Source organism: Argentina anserina, chromosome 3 (assembly GCF_933775445.1).
Source record: "Argentina anserina chromosome 3, drPotAnse1.1, whole genome shotgun sequence".
NCBI lineage: Eukaryota > Viridiplantae > Streptophyta > Magnoliopsida > Rosales > Rosaceae > Argentina > Argentina anserina.
The window spans coordinates 22,557,554-22,571,626 of record NC_065874.1 but is presented as its reverse complement, the minus strand read 5'-3'; the positions used below and the strand labels follow the sequence as shown (position 1 = coordinate 22,571,626).

Genomic DNA, 14,073 nt, shown 5'->3' with positions numbered 1-14,073 from the left:
TATTCCAAACTAACCAAAGGTCACCAGAAAAACCCCTAGCCTCAACTATTCTTAATCATTAAAACCAATGTTCTGCAAAGCCTTCCAAGCCTTATTAAAAGGGACACTAGGCTCACAGATAGCCAAAATATCAACAGAATTAAGTTTCACTAAATCTGCAACAACATTTCTAAAGTTCTCACTTCCTGCACCTTTAGCATTCCAAAAGATGACTTTAATCATTAGAAAAATAAAGAGGGAGAGAGGCTGGAAAACTAATTAATCATCATTCATATTGTCACCAAATGGAGAGGTTGAATTATCCTCAACATGCAATTTGCCATCATCATCAAAAACTTGATCAACATAAGAATCACTGTCAAGGTTGGTCAGAGAATTCATACCAGAAGTAGATTGAGACTCATCAGGAGGAGTGAAACCAAATATAGCAAAAATACCATCTCCAAGCATATTTGAATTCACATTTTCAAAAGACAACATTTTAGAAACATGATTATGTTGTTTAGGCATAGCATTGGAGCCCTTGGATTTCCTGTTATAAGATAAGTCAAATCTAGACCCATTATTGCTTTTGGAATCTGAAACATCTCTCATTGGGATTCTAGAAGTCTTAGCAAATACTGAGGCATTGCCTTTTGCAGCATGAATATTCACAACGGAAAAATGGTTACTAGGAGTTGAGGTGTGCATAGCATTCTTATTGGTCTTCACATGGCTAATAGTCTTGTTTTGTTTCTCTTGAATTTTTTTTCCAAAACTTCACTACAAGAGGAGTATGATTAATATTATTCACAATGGTCCTTTCAAGAGTTTCAGAATCATTCAGATGTTCATCTTGCAACAACACAAGTCCATGGACCACTTGTCATCACCACTTTTCTTCTTGTTTCTATAAGACACATGCATCCATGGACCCATATCATCCTTAACAACAACACTAGACTTTTTTGTTGCAACAACACTAGTCCATGTACCACTTGTCATCACCACTTTTCTTCATGTTTCTATAAGACACATGCATCCATGGACCCATATCATCCTTAACAACAACACTAGTCCTTTTTAAATCATTATTTGAAACCATGACAACATCATCCACACCATGCATAACATTCACAGACTGAACATTATTAGAATTAGTAGCAAATAAGAGAAATCCCCTCATAAATGACATTATAAGCAATAGATTCAACTTCAACAAAATGGTGAAATAGTTTATTTAGATCAACTTCAACACAGATTCTAGCAAACTGGCCTCTAGATTGTCCCACAGTTACCTTATCAACCTTGATCACATTACCAAGAAATTTTTTCAATTTTCTTCAGAGTGAACTTTTTGAAAAATTTCATAGGTAACCCAAATATCCTAACCCATAAGGATCAAATTCAGGTTTCCACTTCCTAACCACAAGAGTTTGTCCAGCTAAAATCCATGGCCCTTCACACAAAGCATAATTCATATCTTCTTCCAAGTTAAATTTCACAATATATAAATCATTAGGAAGATCAATAAGTTGCAAACCTCCCTTAACTTGCCATTTTCTTCGAAGCTCACACAACATAAAGTCATAGGAATTGGTTGAATTAAGTTTCCCCATAAGTTTGACATTCACAACACAACGCCAGTCAAAATCTAGCTTATTATGAACCTTATCAAAGAAAGAGACATTGAGGTCATGCTTACCTTGAGAGTAAGAGCAATCCGTATAAGTAAATTCAAAATCCTCTGTCATAGTTTGCCGATAGCGATCAACAGGGTTTTTGAGAGTGCTAGCATATGACAACTGAGGGTTGACACTGCCAGAATTACGAGGTCTGCCTCCTCCATTTGTAGAGCTTGAAGGTTAGAACTAATATCCCCACCAGATTTAGTGCGCTTGTGATGAAGTAAAGAAGGATCTGAGTCTCCGCCACTTCCCATTAGGAGGGCGGAGAAGGTGAAGACTGGAGGTGCCACCAGAGAAGATCAGAAAGCAATCGGAGCCGGAAAACGTGAAATTCAACGATGGCTAAACACGAAGAAAGATCAGGAACGAGAATTTTGAGAGAAGCGCGTGAGGTGCGTTCGCTCGTATGCTGCTTTTTTTTAGTTAGTTTTGAGTCATGTTCTTTCGTTTTTGAGTCGTAGGTTATTTTTACTTTTTAATTTTAATAAAATCTCCTTGAATATAAGTTGTTTTAATTTGTACTTATTTTTTAAAAAGGGTTTTACTCTAATTTAGTAAGGTGGTTTTACTCTTATAAAGTTGAAAATACTTATAAATTTTCACTTTTTGTGTTTTGAGAAATATTTTATCGCACACAGTACCGCCAAATTTTCATTTTTTTTTGTTACAGCCAAATTTTCATTTTTGGTGTGAACATTAATATTTTTTATTTTTTATTTTTATTGCTTGTTGGCTTTTGACCTACTACTCCATCGCAATTCGGAGAGACACCTACTTGGTTTGTTTCACACTCCTACGAGAAAACGTCAATTAATCCATTTTAACTAGCAAACGTGGCTACTCTTACCGCACTGCATCTGCAATCTGGGCCCTACTAGCCTCGCCACGCGTTCCCCCATCAAGCGTGCCAATCACGTGGCTAACCTCACCCCATGTGGACCCCAACCTCCTCTATGCCGCGTCACTTTACAACCGGGAACCTGCTCTAACCAGTTCCACCTCCCCGAATCCCCAGCCCGGCCCAACCGGTTCCCGGTTCGCAGCATCCCCACGTGGCGGATTAGAAACTCTCCAGAACAATCGAGTGGGGCCCGCGGTGGGTGACGAAAGCAGAAGGCCCTTTGCGGATTAATAGTACAGTACAGTACAGTTAGCTACACTGAGAGATTGTATGGAATTGCAGACGAGATTGTTGTGAAGGAATAGAGAGAATCTTCCCCAAATTCTAGGGTTCTCTGCTTTCTAATTGGCTTTCTTTTTCTTCTCCTCTAGCTCGGTGAGTTTTATAATTTGAATTTATATTCGGTTGGTTAATTTTGTCTAGGGTTTTTGAGAATTGGGGGGGGGGGGTTTGATTTGGTTCGAATTGGGTTATTGCATGCTGTCGATTAGGGTGTGTTTTGGATTGTTTGTGCTTGATTTGGGTTTTGTTGGTTTCGATATTGAGAATTCTTCACACCCAGTTGAGCTTTATGTTTGGGTTGTGTCATTGTTTGATTCTTGAGTTCTATACTTGATTGAGGGATTAACCATATTAGAGAGGTTGGCCATATTGATTTAGCTTAATTGATTGATTGGTTGATTGCTTGAAGCTAAATTATTAACCAAGTGTCCTTGATGATGTATTAAAATTTTGTTTTTTCTTTTAAACTTCTTTTTCCATATTTTGGTACTTTGGTTATCTCCTTACCCTCTATGGTTGTCTCTGTGGCTGAATGTACTTGTAATGACTTGGAATACTGTTTTTATGTACTTGTAAATTACCTAGAGGGATTTTATGTTTCCCCTATTTGTATTTACTGAGTCCGTAATAATGTTTCTTGTGTACAGAACCTTGGAAATTTGAGGCATGCAGCCAAATGTTGAATCTGAAAACCGAATACCTGCTGATCATCATACCATTCCACCACCCACTGTTTCTTCGGAACCTTGGTGGCGCACAGTTGGGTATAACCCCACCTCCCCAACTGTGACAGGGAGAAATGTTTCCAATTCATCTTCTTTTGAGCGCCAAAAAAGTCATTCAGAATCCAGTGAATATAAATCTGTTTCTGATGATGGATCAAATGAGGATGATGATAACACGAAAGAGTCACAAATGACATCTCAGTCAGGTAGCAATTTCATTGTCTGTTGGTTCACCTTGCATTTAGAAGGATTTAGTTACAACAATCTTGTTTTCAATTCCAGATGGAAATAAAAACCAGGATTTGCATCTTGGTTCGTCCTCTGTTCCTACAGTGCATGATGACGGCGTTGCTCAGCCACCACAGCTTGAACTTATTGGTCACTCTATCGTAAGTCTCCTAGATGTATTAACTCTGATTTGCCTCCTACCTAGTGTACTGATGGCTCATAGTATATGCTTGTATGTTTAGAATGTATGCACATATATTTTTGTAGTTCTAATTTTCTTGCATTTCTTTTTCAGGCTTGTGCCTCAAATCCTTACCAGGATCCATATTATGCAGGAATGATGGCGGCTTATGGACATCAGCCCTTGGTATGTAATCGATATCATCTTTATTTATGGTAGATTCTCATTTGCAATATGGGAATGTATGTATCCACAAGTAATGAACTAGTTTTTGAAACTGATATATATGCATCAATTTGTATTGTTTTATACATCTCTCAATTCACCATCTAATGGAAGACAAAGATTTGGATTTGAATTAGTTTCATTGTTCTGTCACACAGTTGTCTTATGGTGGGGAATGGTTGGAGTGGCAATTGAGCTTTATATGGATTCTTTTGGTTGATAGAAATTCTGTCATCGTTTTTTGGGACGATATATTCAGAATGGGTAGATGGGAGGAATGATCTAATTTAGAGCCGGTTGATAGATGTTAGTAGTTTGTTTGTTTCATAATATATGAAACAGTCTGTGTATATGGGCTGTTTGTAAGTTCTGTGTTTACCAACTTTAAAAAATAGCTGAGCATTTATTAGATATGCTATTCCTCATAGTTTTTCTTTAAGAAGTCATTGACGTGTTTTTGATCCGACTGATTATCTGATGGATTTTTCAATACATGTTTTAGATCCATTTATCTCAGTACTTCTTAGTTATTTCTCACTTTTATCTTCGTCAATTTTTTTGTTGTTGTTGATGGTAGACGTTATTTTGCCTATCAATTATAACTTCATAGCTTTCTTATTGTATGGTTCGGAGTCTTTTTTCTTTGGATTTCTGGATCTTTGCAGACGCATAGCTCTCTACCCTTTGGAAAATTCCATACTGAGGGAGAGTTAGGACTTCATGGGAATATTCTTTTGGTTGCAATCTTTATTGTGAAATGGTATTATAGATTATCTTATTTTCTGCAGGAGTGGTTACTCACAGTATTTTTCCTTGCATTGATAAACACAGAATCTGCAATGACAACTTTGCGGGATTTATTTTGATTAAAAAATATATATAAATTTGTAGGTTTTAGTTTTATGATGATAACATGGCTAAACCTGTTAAGGTTTTTCAACAAAGGAATTGGATGTAAGAAAGCTCCTAGTCTTTCCCTTTCCAAAGGGATTAATTTCTTTGGAGGGAAAACTGAGCCTGATTCTAGAACTCTATAACCTTTGTGTCCTTTCAAGTTTCTGTGTTGTGTCGTTTCAAATTGTTGTTTCAGTTGGTGCTAGTTAATGTTGGCTATAAACTCTGGTATGAATATATGTAAGAGCAGAATGGCTAAAGCATGTTTTGTTGAATAAGAATTAATTTTGATTTTCTGAGTTGTCCTGTGATGGGATCAGCGAGAAGCCTAGATTAAGGTGAGAAATCTAGGAGAGATTCCTAAAACAAAGTGTTCTGGGTGTGAAGCCTAGACTAAGGTGAGAAGCCTAGGTTAAGGTGAGAAACGTGGGAGTGATTCCTAAACCGAAGTGTTATGTGTGTGTTCGTCCTTTAAAACTTGAGTTTGCTGAACCTGGTATCTAATCATTTTATTCCCTCAGACATCTACCATTCAAGATCATTATTAATCCAGGAAGTCCATATGGTGCGTAAATACCATTATAGAGTCCGTATTTCCCATCCTAGATGTCTTCTCCTTGCTTTTCAGAGTTGAAGTTCTATTATTATTGTTAATAATACAACATATTGAGTAGTTATGTCTTATTAATCAATTATAATGATGGAGGAGGTGGTGCGGCAATATATCATTGTCTCCCCGAATGTAAAAAATGAGATCGTTTGGGCCTAAAGAGATCCCATGAAAGGGGAAGCATGGCCAATATAAGTATAAAAACTTGGAACACTTCATTTAGAGTTATCAAGAACACATTGAGTGAGAGATCTGACATCTCAAGAACAAAACAAAAAAAAAAAAAAAGAGGGGAAGGACACCGGTGGGTCTTGCAATCTATGTCTATTTTCAAGGAGTTTCATGGAAATTAATGAATAGAGAAGTCCTTTTGTGTGTTTTAATGAGAAACTTGATATCTGTAGTAATTTTTAGTGAAGCATATGAATAAAGCATTGAAGCCACCCTGTTACCAATCAAATCAGAACATATATGAATGACATTATTGTTGTCGATAAGCTTGGCCCCTTTTATATCTTTTTCTGTTTGATGTTCTGTGCCGTCCTTGCTAGAACCGTGAGTGTTCTTTGCTTTTACTTTTCTTTTCATTTTCTCTACCTTTGTAAAAAACGTAAGGTTCCACTATCAGAAGTCTTGGGCGATACTATTCCCTTGTGCTAGATCATTTTGTGGTGGGTATAGTAATAGTAGCAGTAATTAGTAATGATTCGTGCTATGTGTAACAAGGTCGATGTGAAATCTGCACTTTTTAAATCTCTTAATATCTAATGTTATCTCAATTGCTCAGGGTTATCCTCCTTTTGTTGGAATGCCACATGCTAGAATGCCATTACCTCTTGAGATGGCACAGGAGCCTGTATATGTCAATGCTAAACAATACCAAGGGATTCTACGGCGAAGACAGGCACGTGCAAAAGCAGAACTTGAAAAGAAGCTAATCAAAGTCAGAAAGGTAACATTTTGATTGCACTAATTGATGTTGACCGTCCCAAGTTGTATGGCCTCTTCATAAGTACTGATGAAAGTCATGAAATGTGTCATCAGGCCTTTAAATAATCTGCTACATGTCTATTTTAATTAAGCAAAGAAATTTTTTGTAGTTTCTTCTCAGTGAGTTAACTTAACATTAGGTTTAGGAGAGATGAGACCCGTTGGTACTGGAACCCTGTGTCTCAGCAGTCTATTTTTTTGCATTTCCAATCATTTTCCAAATTGAAGCAAACAAAACTAAATCTAAAGCTTATAAAACCCTCAATTTTCTAATTTTACTGACGCGGTGTCTTATCTCCAATTCTCTATTCATCATGAGCTCAAGACCAGCAGAGCATGAAGAGAAATGTGAAGTACAAACTAGACCAGTAATCTGCCAAGCTTGGATTTAGAATAAGGGGCATGAAGTTGCACTGATAAGAGCATATTTAGATGCTTTAAAATGTCGGTCAAATCTATAAAAAAAGTACTCCTAAATTGAGAGAGAGTAGGCTCTGGTGAAACGCTAGTTGCCTGAATATTTCTTTTTTGGGTAGGGGAATAATATTTGACAGAACTCCTAACCGCTGCAAGTGGTCCTGCTTGTGTGGTAACTGTCAGGTCATAATTCATTCAGTGATATGGACTTGTTGGTTCTGTTTATATGTAAATCATTGTATTGGGTGATTTATTTATTTTTTGGCATTAGTCAGGATACAAAACATCAAGCTTACTGTATATCTATGGCAAAAATTTTATAATTGGGCAATTTTTTGGTGTTAATATGGGTATGAAATTTGAGCGAGTATTTGCCTATGTTGGTACAGCCATATCTGCATGAATCACGACATCAACATGCTATGAGAAGGGTAAGAGGTACTGGAGGACGTTTTGCAAAGAAGACAACTGGTGATACATCAAAGACGACTGGCCAAGAAAAGGCATCACATTCATCACAGTCTACCAGTTCATCGGGCTCGGAACCCTTACCCTCAGATTCTGCAGAAACATGGAACTCTTCCTCTAGTCAACAGGAAGCTGGTCGACCTAAAGGCCATGATGCATATGCCACTAACAATTTAGTAAATGGTAGTGTATGCTATCAGACTCATGGTGGCTTGCAGGCATCATTGTATCGTTCGTATTCAGGGAAAAGATCCGATGAAGGAGACTGCACAGGCCAGCAAAGGGGAAGTATATCTTCAAATCAGGGTTCACAGAGGCGTCTTGCCATCCAGTGAAACCATGGGAGGTGGATGCCGGGTTGAGACTCCGACTCCTTTGAGATTAGGCGTGATGCCCCCCACCCCAATCTGTTGACGAGGCAATTCATTCTTGGCTTCTTTTTTTTCTTGTGACGTGGATAAAAATGGAAGTCTGTGAAGTGGTTTGTTGCTTCACTATATTCCCATTTTTACCGAGTGTACAGATCAGTTTTCAGTATATTTAAGTACATATCAGAGACGAGAAGTCTATAGTAATAGTGTCCCAGGCTAATGGTTCATCTTGTGTAATATGTTTGCCGCACTTGTTTTCTGACAGGAGAAGGTCTGAATTTGAACTCTCAAGTCTCAATGTTCCTTGTTCATTTTTGGTTTACCATGACTTTATGTTTGAACTTTCAATGTTTTCCGTTATTTCTACAAATCATTGCGATCCGTTTCATTGATGATGTAGCAATGTGCAGAACATACTACAGCATATAGTCATATATTTTTCTGTTGGTTGATAATTCATGTCCATTTCAGATTCTTTTGTCAACCTTATATCACTAGGTGACTCTTCTTTCTTTCTTTCTTTCTTTTTGTCCTCCTTTCCTAGCCATAACCAATTTCATCTGAGATTCTTCTTTTTTCTAATAGCAATTGATGTTGTCGTGATCAATAGCTGATCATAGCCGAAAACCGACCTTAGTGGAATTCTACTCGTTAATGTTTATAGGAAACTTGTATGATGCAAGCATAATCTTGCATTCTAAATTTAAATTTACTGTAACATTTTAAAAGCTTTCAGAAGACGCTGTTCCTTGGTAACTCAAAAAGAAACACAAGTTGTCTCTCCAATCTAGACACTTTCTTCCTTCAGTGTAATTTATCATCGACATGCTTAAACAGACTTGGTGATGTTTGAACATTTGGACAACCTTCAGCAGAATATAAAAAGTAAAAACCTAAAATGATACCCAGACTGTTGAAGTTATGCAGTCTGATATGCAGTGTGTTGGGCAGTGCAGAGGTGATGCAGGGCTAGCAGGCGGGCTGCCTGCAGTGTGTTGTCGTTTCTTCCTGTTAGTCTCGTTTTCAGTTTTGAAGGTTGTGGTCGTTTGCTCCCTTTGGTGTCGTGTTGTGTTCAAGCTGCTGCATTAAATGCAGTCATGGCTATGCAGTTTTTCTCTTTATTATCCCTTATTTTCCGGATGTACAAAGTAGTTTTAGATCTAGTAATAGTTCTTAGTCAAAACTCAAAAGTCTGTTCTCACTAGGTAGAACAATGGTTAGCTTTGTCGTTCTTTTTGCTATTTAGTCTTATCATCCGTTTATATTCTCAACTGAAATACACTGGACTGACTGGAGAATTATCCATCTTCATCTTTCTCATTCTCTCAGTTTCTTTTTAGTTCATATTTCTTCATGGTATCAGAGCAATGATATCCTTATAGGACATGCCTCTACTTTCATTCCATAATTTCATTGTTCTACTGCTCTCATTATGACTAGAGGAAACAATACCCCTTTATCATCTTCATCTTCTGGGTCTGAATCAAATTTTAGTTCCCAATTTGAGGTTGTTGACACCAAACTCTCTCAAAATCTCACTTCCTCACTTCTTTATGAGTGTGCTTCCTTTCTTCAACAGAAGCAAGGCAAGACTCAAGATGGTGATTCTATTGCTATGATTGGCAAATTTGTTGGGTTCCTCACAAAGTCAAAACTAGCTGAGCCTACAGACATTCCATGTATCATATGTGCTATTTCAACAACATTAAATCTTAGTCAAATGCATGATTAGTGGATTGTAGATTTAGGAGCCTCTAATCATATGTCTAATGATATCTTTACAAGATTTTCATTCTTTTGGAAAACCCTCTCATGTTTCAGTTGCTAATGGTCACAAAGTGCCTATTTTTGGAAAAGGAAATTTAAAACTCTTTTCTAATCCTACAAACTCAAGTATCATGTTTGTTCTTTCTTTTCCCTTCAAGTTTTTTTTCAGTTGGTAAATTGACTTACCAATTAGATTGTTTGGTCACTTTTTCAACTTGTAATGTTGTATTATAAGATCGAGTCACAAAGAGCACGATTGGTGAATGGTTCTGATAGGAGCACTTTGTGCGACATTCTTAACATATTTTTACCTCCATTTGTACTTTGTTTAGCCCTTATTGTTGTACTATTAAGTCATCGAGTCGTCAGTAAGAGTCTTGGACGGTATTGTATGCATTTTTTGTGCTTACATGAGTTAAAAACGCAGAATTGGTCTAGAGTCCTAGTTTGAGTAGGAATCAATGTAGGACTAGGAAACCTGTTGGATTATGAGTCTTCATCTTTCTATGTTTTGGTCGCATTGGCGATATTTTGAGAGTCCTTCTTGCACTAGAAATCCTTGTTAGACTAGGAAACGTATCATTTTGGAGAGCCTACTTGATCTGAAACTCTTTTTGCGAAACTTTCTTAAATGAACTTTCATGTTCTAGTAACTTTCATGTTCTAGTAAGTTTCCTTTTTGCAAATTAGAAACTTTCCTAATCTAGCTGAGCTCGTATGTTACATGTGTCTTTTTAAGATAACAATTGTTTAGATTAGGACATAACTATTTAAACTAATTATCTCTTACTTATGATTTTATTTTCTTATTTTTAGATTGGATTTAAGAGATAATACTAGAGAAAATAAGGGAGAGTCTTGCCTACATGGAGAATTACTCACGAGTTGGGAAATAGAGTGTAACAAGGAGAAGCCATGCACAAGGAGTCCTATCATCAACAAGTCATGCAACAATTAATTAGAAGAGATAATTAAAGAAAAAGAGATGGAGCCAAGTCATGCAATAATTAAATAGAAGATGATCATTAAGGGAATAAAACATGACATGATTTAAGGGATTAAAACATGACATGATTTAAGGGATTAAAACATGAGTCCTTGCCGTGGGAAGAATAAAAGAAGAAAGAAGAAATAAATGTGAAGATTAATTAAGTGAAAAGAAGAGAGATGGAGCCAAGTCACGCAACAATTAAATAGAAGATGATCATTAAGGGAATAAAACATGGCATTATAATAGGAAGGAAGAGGCAACATCAAAGAGAGAAACCAAACTGTGCATCCTATATATACACGGCTTCAACTCATCTCCATATCACTTCTCCTTTGCATTCAAGAGTCAAAACTCTACCAAAATACTACCTCAAACATCCTTAACCAAAACAGCAAGCCGTTCTCCCCCATATACTAATTCCATCTCCACCGAAATCACCATTGAAGACACACATCCAAGGTTCCTACAACGTGTGATTCTCGCAACTCATCTCCATGGGTTTGTTCGTTTTTGATTGTTTACAATACTTTATCTATGAAGATTGTAGTATGATGTTTGTGTGTGATTATTGTTTTGTATTAAGAATTGAAATTTTCAGATTGTTTTATTGGATTTTTGGATTTTTGCCGAATTGATGATTTCATATAATTAATGATTTTGTATTTCTATTGTTGTGTTCTAATCATCTTTCTCATACTTTTAAATAATTTTCAGATATGTGCATATGAATTTAGTGCTTGGATGCAGTCCCTAAGATTGTGTTTGAGTGCTAGATTCATCAACTATATTGTCACAAATCGAATCATGCCCTAAGTAGGTTCGATTTGTGTTGATTAAAAATGGTAAAAATTCTGGAAATTTGCATGTGAACCCATGGTGGGTGACGCCATACATGAAATATGTCTCCAACAAAGATTTGGTGCTTAAATGTAATCTTATTTGATTTCTACTCTAAGTGTATTGAATTCGATTGCATTAAAATTTAGATTAGGCCTTGAGTCAATCTAAATGTTAATTGAAATCTTGCATGATTAGATGATCTCCTAAGGCTCTAATTGTATTGGTGTCTAAAAAGTATGTAATTGGTCGAATTACAATGCATGATAGGTTCGAACTTGTAATTATGTGGTGTAATGGTAAATTTGGTTTAAGTTTGTTAAAGAGAAATCGACCATGTAAATAGTCATTTATGTTTTATTTTAGTAGTTAATAATCAATCTCAAACTGTAATAACCCTAAAATTTCAAACAATATTAGTTTGATTCGAATTCTATAAAATTTCGAATTTTAATTAGAATGAATGTGATTGGTTGCGACGTTATGAAACGAGAAACGGAAACGTTCTCGGAACGTTTAATTAGAAAAACGTTACGTTTCCGCAACGTATATATCAACTTTTATTCCGTCGCTCGATTTTGAAAACTTTCTTCACAAAAGTTGTAGAGCTCGTCGATACGAGTTCCTGAGTATGTGACGCGTTCTAATCGGACGTTGGACGTGGAAGTTATTAACGTCGGAAGTTCGTTTCCGATTTTGGAAACTAGTATAAATAGGAAAATTTAGGGATTAGGGTTTCCATTTCTGGAAAACCCTTCACCTGCCCCCATTTTCTCTCTCTCTCCTCTCACGACTCTCTCTCCCTGATCGCTCTCCCTCCCTCCATCGAGCTTCGCTTGCAACCTCAGCGACCGGCCGCCGTGGTGCACACCGCCTAGCCCAGAGGCATCACCCACTCCTCCGCAGTCGACCCCGAGCTTGCGGCGCTCCGTCTCACCGCGGAGAGCTCTCTCTCACCCCGAGCCTCCCTCTGCCTCGCACCCCGATCGTCGCCTCCAAGCTGCTGTGTCCCTCACCACCGTTCCCTAGGGCATCGCGAGACCCTCCACCACCCCTCCCTAGCACGCCGTGCCTCGTCTCGCCGCCAAAGAGCCGCATCGACGAGGGAAGTTCCTGCGTGAAGCTTGTTGACGATTCAATCGTTTCCGACACAATTTGAACTCCGATCTAGGTAAGGATGCATTTAATTCATGTTGAGATGATTGTGTGACAATTGTGTGATGTTTTTGGATGAATTGGGAGGTTTTTGGAGCAGGATCGGAGGTGTAGGTGAGGGTTGAGCACCGCTGCCTTAGGCGGCGCGTGTGAGTGCGTGAGGTGGCCAAGAGGTGGCCTTGGGCCGTGCAGGGGTGGAGAAGAAGGAGAGGGGAAGAAATGGAGCGGCGGTGGAGTGATACGCGCCGTGTTTGGTGTCGGCGCGTGTGCCCCACGCGCTGCCACAGTGAGTGGCGCGTGCACCCCACGCGCCGCCACGTGCGGCGGCGTGAACAGTGTTTCCGAAAAGGGTAATTCTGTAATTTATTTTTACGTACGGTAAATGTAAAAAGGTGATTTACGTACGGTAAATGTAAATTTTAATTACGTACGGTAAATGTAAATATAAATTTTATTTACGTACGGTAAATGTAAATGTAAATTATTTTTAGTAAAGGTAAACAGTAATTTTGGAAGGGTAATTCGGTAATTATTATTTACTGAAACAGTGCATACATTTGAATAGTATTTATACGTACAAAAATACGTAAACAGTATGTACTCGTACAAAGATACGTATTAGATGTGTATTTGTACAGTAATACACAAATATTAAATACGTGAATAGTAAACAGAGAGCAGTGAATAGTAACCGTGAACAGTAAATTCGTAAAAACCGAAAATTGCTGAACAGTAACCGATTATTACTGTTTCGGCATTTAAAGGTTTACGAAACGTTTCTAAATTCTTTTCTTATCTTTTCAAGGTGATCGATAAATCAAGAAAAGGAATAATCTTAGGAAATTGTGGAATTACGCTCGAGTCGATAAGGTGAGTAAAATCTCACTTATTTATGAATCTACCCTTGCGGTGATTCAAGATTTTGCAAGAGTTTTTAATATTGAATTACGACATGTATACAATATAGTGGATTACATATATATTGTATAAATGGTAATAAGTACATATATATATAGTTTGCTATATTATATACTGTTATGAATTCATTGGAATTGGTCATTTCGAATGACGAAAATTGAATATTGAGCATGTGATTTAACTTGTACAAAAATCAGTAGATTATTGTACGTGATTTTAACGTTGTGATTTGTTAAATCGTTTTGTCTTCGGGCGTGTTAAAGAAATATGACATGTATATAATAAAGTGGATTGTATATATATGGTATAAATGGTAAATAGGTACATATATATATAGTTTGTTATATTATATACTGTTAGGATTTCGTTTGTGAATTATGATCACAGTGGTGATGAGAATTATATATTGAGTACGTGATGAAATTTGTACAATAATAAGTAGATTA

The 14,073-nt window shown here is 37.1% G+C and overlaps 1 protein-coding gene across 2 annotated transcripts; it reads left to right on the top strand.

The window, feature by feature from the left end:
* Positions 1 to 2,811: 2,811 nt before the first annotated feature.
* Positions 2,812 to 8,270, top strand: LOC126788521 (nuclear transcription factor Y subunit A-1). 2 transcript variants are annotated; one of them, XM_050514520.1, is made up of 6 exons: positions 2,812 to 2,943; positions 3,498 to 3,781; positions 3,909 to 3,964; positions 4,099 to 4,170; positions 6,501 to 6,665; positions 7,510 to 8,270. In XM_050514520.1, the coding sequence occupies exons 2-6, from the start codon at positions 3,517 to 3,519 to the stop codon at positions 7,921 to 7,923; spliced, it is 972 nt and encodes a 323-aa protein (XP_050370477.1). In that variant the 5' UTR covers positions 2,812 to 2,943; positions 3,498 to 3,516; the 3' UTR covers positions 7,924 to 8,270. The 2 variants fall into 2 exon arrangements, with proteins under 2 accessions (XP_050370477.1, XP_050370476.1); XM_050514519.1 differs by having other exon boundaries at positions 3,858 to 3,964.
* Positions 8,271 to 14,073: the final 5,803 nt, after the last annotated feature.

Coding starts and splice junctions, on each gene's coding strand:
- LOC126788521 (XM_050514519.1), top strand. CDS start 3,517: ATGCAGCCAAATGTTGAATCTGAAAACCGAATACCTGCTGATCATCAT. Junction 3,965..4,098: donor AACTTATTGGTCACTCTATC/GTAAGTCTCCTA, acceptor TTTCTTTTTCAG/GCTTGTGCCTCAAATCCTTA. Junction 4,171..6,500: donor CTTATGGACATCAGCCCTTG/GTATGTAATCGA, acceptor TCAATTGCTCAG/GGTTATCCTCCTTTTGTTGG.